The sequence below is a fragment of the Morus notabilis genome, unplaced genomic scaffold (genome assembly GCF_000414095.1).
Source record: "Morus notabilis unplaced genomic scaffold, ASM41409v2 Scaffold280, whole genome shotgun sequence".
NCBI classification, from domain to species: Eukaryota; Viridiplantae; Streptophyta; class Magnoliopsida; order Rosales; family Moraceae; genus Morus; species Morus notabilis.
The window spans coordinates 174,843-179,418 of NW_010367253.1; the positions used below are offsets into that span (position 1 = coordinate 174,843).

Below are 4,576 nucleotides of genomic sequence, written 5' to 3' on the forward strand. Positions count from 1 at the left end.
TTCGGTCATCCCACAAGGTCCTGCCCAAGAGCCCGAGTCTTCCAACACAGAAACCGATCCTACTTGTCAACCCCAAGAGTCTGTCAGTTCTGAAAATCCGAAAGAGGTTACTGATGTTCATCCAAGGTTTTCTCAGGTGTATACAAGAAGGGCAAAAGCCCCAAACCTGACACAAGTCCAAGAGACCAACCCGAGTCCCGAGAATGAGGCCATGGTGAGTACAGATTCACTCCTAGACACTGAGACAGTTGAAGCTTTAGCCGATGACTCTCATTTGCCCATTGCCATCAGGAAAAAATCCTGAGAATGCTCTAAGAGGCCACTATATCCTCTTTCCCATTATGTCTCACCTAAACGCCTGTCACCATCCAACTAGAGGTTTATAGCTAGCCTAAACACAATCTCCATACCAAATACACTTTCTGAGGCATTATTGAAGGAGGAGTGGAGGAATGCTATGAGAGAGGAATTAGAGGCTCTGGAAAAGAATCAAACATGGGAGATAGTGGAGAGACCAAAAGGAAAGAACATAGTTGATTGCAAATGGGTATTTGCATAAGTATAAGGCTGATGGATCTCTCGAGAGATATAAACCAAGGTTAGTTGCGAAAGGGTACACTCAGACTTATGGGGTGGATTATCATGAGACATTCGCTCCGGTGGCAAAAATGAATACCGTGAGGATTTTGGTGTCGTTAGCAACCCATTTTGACTGGCCATTGCTACAATATGTTGTGAAAAATGCCTTCCTCCATGGAGACTTGGATGAGGAGATATATATGAGCATCCCGCCAGGATTTGAGGGGAATAAAACCAGTGACAAAGTCTGCAAGCTTAAAAAGGCTCTATATGGGCTAAAACAGTCCCCTACAGCATGATTTGGCAGATTTGCTAAGGTAATGAAAGATTTGGGTTATAGGCAAAGTCAAGGTGATCACACGTTGTTCTTCAAACATTCGGCCTCAGGGGGAGTGACTGCCTTGCTTGTGTATGTTGATGATATCATCGTAACGGGGAATGATGAGAAGGAGAAAGATGACTTGAAGAGAAGACTGATTCAGGAATTTGAGATAAAAGAACTTGGGAGATTGAAGTATTTTCTTGGGATTGAGGTGGCATACTCTAGACAAGACATCTTTGTATCCCAATGGAAGTATGTGACTGATCTTTTAATAGAAACTGGAAAGGCTGATTGTAAACCGGCTGCCACTCCTATGGACTCAAACCAGAAATTAAGTGAAGGAAGAGAGGAACCACCAGTGGACAAGGGAATGTATCAAAGGCCAGTTGGGAGACTCATATATCTCACACACACTCGGCCTGATATAGCTTACTCAGTGAGTGTGATCAGCCAATTTATGCACGATCCGAGGGAGCCTCACCTTCAAGCTGCACATAGAATACTGCACTACTTGAAGGGCAGTCCCGAAAAAGGGATCTTGTTCAAAAGGAACTCTGTTTTGACGTTAGAAGCATATACAGATGCAGATTATGCAGGTTCTATAGTGGATAGAAGATCAACAATTGGCTATTGTACATTTCTTGGTGGTAATCTGATAACATGGAGGAGCAAAAAGTAGAATGTTGTGGCTAGATCATTTGCAAAAGCTGAATTTCGGGCTGTTGCTCAAGGGATGTGTGAACTACTTTGGCTGAAAATTATTCTAGATGATTTGAGAGTCAAGTGGGAGGAACCTATGAAGTTCTACTGCGACAACAAGTCAGCAATCAACATCGCTCACAATCCTATTCAACATGATAGGACAAAACATATTGAGATTGATAGACACTTCATCAAAGAGAAGTTGGAAGAATGACTCATATGTATGTCCTATGTTCCTTCGGGAGCTCAACTGGCTGACGTTTTAACAAAAGGATTAAATGGTTCTAATTTTCATGAGATTGTAGCCAAGTTGGGAATGGAAGATATTCATTCCTCAGCTTGAGGGGGAGTGTCGAAAGGTATTTTAGGCAGTAAATAAATTAGGAAAATTAGTTTTAACAATTCCTGATTTTCAGGGATTGTGGTAGATATCCTTTCCTATTTTCTCTCTATGTAAAGTCTATAAATACTTAGCCATGTAATTATTCAATATATGAAAAATATACAGATAATTTTTCCATCCCTAGTTTGCGTCAAATGTGATGATTGCTCTGATACCACTTGTTGGTCTTTAATCCTTATACCACATTCAGGAATCATCAACCAAATTACTAAGAAAATAGGTTAGAACAAATACATGTCTCCATTGGTGTAGCCTTAATCTCCAGCAGCAATCTCTAAGACAACGAGTACGTCAAGTTATTGTCTTCCTCTTTCAAATCACCAAATTCTTGAATGAGGTGTTCTCTCTCTAGATGGGGAAAAGAGAAAACGGTCAAATGATTTGACATATTGAGGATCATAACCTAAGTTTCTTTATATATTGTCCCATTAGGCTCCCATTATACCTAATTAGGTCAATATTAGGTATCCACCCATTTAGCCCATACTCAGTTAGGAGACTATTTGGGCTCTCCACAATTAGACTACTTAATTAGCCCAATTAATTAAGTAACGTCAATATGATTGTTATAAATATGTGGCTCACAATCACCTTTTCTTCTTTACTTTCTATATAATATATGCAATGATGGAGATGGAGTACTTGGGATCAGCAGAATTCTAAAACTACGGAACCAACTGGTTTCACACCGGGGGAACAACATCCGGAGCAACGACCCCAACCGTTTGGAAGATATCTTGAGAAAAGGTTTTAGCACCGGTGTATCCTATATGTACTCTAGTTTATTCGAAGTATCCCAATGGTGTAACGCCGTCGACTTATTGGGAAAAAGGAGGAAAAGAACTTGGATCCGATGGTTCCCAACCCCTTTTCTCAAAAATCCCATTTCCTTCCATGATATTATATGGGAAATTTTTTTGTAGTATCCGTTGAGTCATTCGCAGAAGCAGCTCTTTCAAAAGCACCCAAATCTGATGAAGGAACTGTGGAATCCGCGGTTTCTTTCATTCGCTGAAAAACAACGCACCGAAAAAAAAAAATCCTATGGATCATAGCACAGGCATCATCCTAAGAAGCTCCGCCTAGGGCTGCTCTTTCCTTCTCAATCTGAATCGGCTGAAGAGTCATTTTTCCCTGAAGCCGAGACCGAACTAACATATCTAATTTATCCCGAAACAACGGATTCCAAACCCTCAGGAGCCCGAAGTAACTCATCGTCATCAGCCCCAAGTAACGAATCCGAATGCCTATCTCCAGCCAAATTCATTTCATAAGACTTATCGAAAGTTTTTTTCTTATCACAAGCCTTGTGATATAGATGAAACACGTACAAATGAACATCTTTGAGAAAGGAATCCCAATGTTAAATTTGAATAATTAATAATTCATTTTATTACCCGTACTGTACTGAAACTTACAAAGTCTTTTTTTTTGAAGATCCAAGAAATTCCACCAGGAGGAAATGTAATTCCCTAACAGTCATGCTCAAAATCATTGCTTTGATGCCAAAATTGATAGGTACTAGAACTGATTTAGAGCCAGAAACACTTAGAATAGAGAAAGAAAGTGATAAGCCTTTACTCAGGCAAGTGTACATTAGGAAGAGCAAAGACTTAGGAAGGGGCAGGGCTTGATCGTGGGAGAGTTATTTTAGCCTTAAGTGGGAACTCTTAGTGTTAGTAGTAGGTTTTCTGGTTAGCTGGCAGGGGAAAAGGAAAGGAAGGAAATTGTATAAAAGAGGAGGTAAGCCGAATGGAGAGCGGGGGGAGAAATAATCTGGAAGTAGAAAAGTCTTGGAATCATTCCAAGCAAGGGGAGGAAGCAGACCCTCGAAGTTCTGCCTATCTTTGTATAGAATTTGTCCGTCAATAAAGTTCCTTCGTTAATTCATCTTTGATTCTTTTGATTCTTGAATTTACTCTTTCGTGAACTTGTTCCCAAACACCAATGCCTTATCATTTGGTATCAGAGCAGAATTATTTTTTTTTCTGGGAAGTGAATGGCGGCCAGGAAAATTGAAGAGAAGTTCGACGCCATGGAAAAGGAGATCCAGCAGGTTAGGGCTTCGGTGGAGAAGGAAATCGGTGAGGTAAGGACCGAAATTAACCAAAACGTGGCAGAAGTGAGTCAGAACGTGTCGGAATTGCGACGACTGGTGGAGGAGCAGATGCGACTGCTAATCGCGACGGCGACGGTCGTTCCACCGGCGGAGGATTCACGATCGGGAGCCGCAAGGATTCGGGAGGATGAAATCGGGGTGGCCCAGGGCGAAAATCGCGAAATCACAGGTCGAGTTGAGGAGGACGGAGAAATCGCGCGTGCTAGGGCTCGGGAGGCGAACGGAATCCGACCGGACTTCCACCGCGACGGTCGTAATGGTCGACCCAGGGATGGCGAGACCGGCGATGGAGACAGAAATCTCCGGGAAGGACGGCGCGGCGATTATCGCACCGGAGGACCCACCGACGACGGCCGGAACTGGCGCAGAGGTCGAGATTTTGAAGGTGGGGGAGGAAATCGGGCCGGAAATGGTGGACCCAGGCTGAGGATGGATGGTCGGCATGAGGCTG

General features: G+C 42.7%; 1 protein-coding gene across 1 annotated transcript; it reads left to right on the plus strand.

Annotated features, from left to right (window-relative positions):
• Positions 1-899: 899 nt before the first annotated feature.
• LOC112094295 (uncharacterized mitochondrial protein AtMg00810-like) lies at positions 900-1,817 on the plus strand. Its single transcript, XM_024174847.1, has 2 exons — positions 900-1,548; positions 1,669-1,817. Exons 1-2 carry the CDS (start codon positions 900-902, stop codon positions 1,815-1,817), a joined length of 798 nt encoding a protein of 265 aa, XP_024030615.1.
• The last annotated feature ends 2,759 nt before the right edge of the window (positions 1,818-4,576 follow it).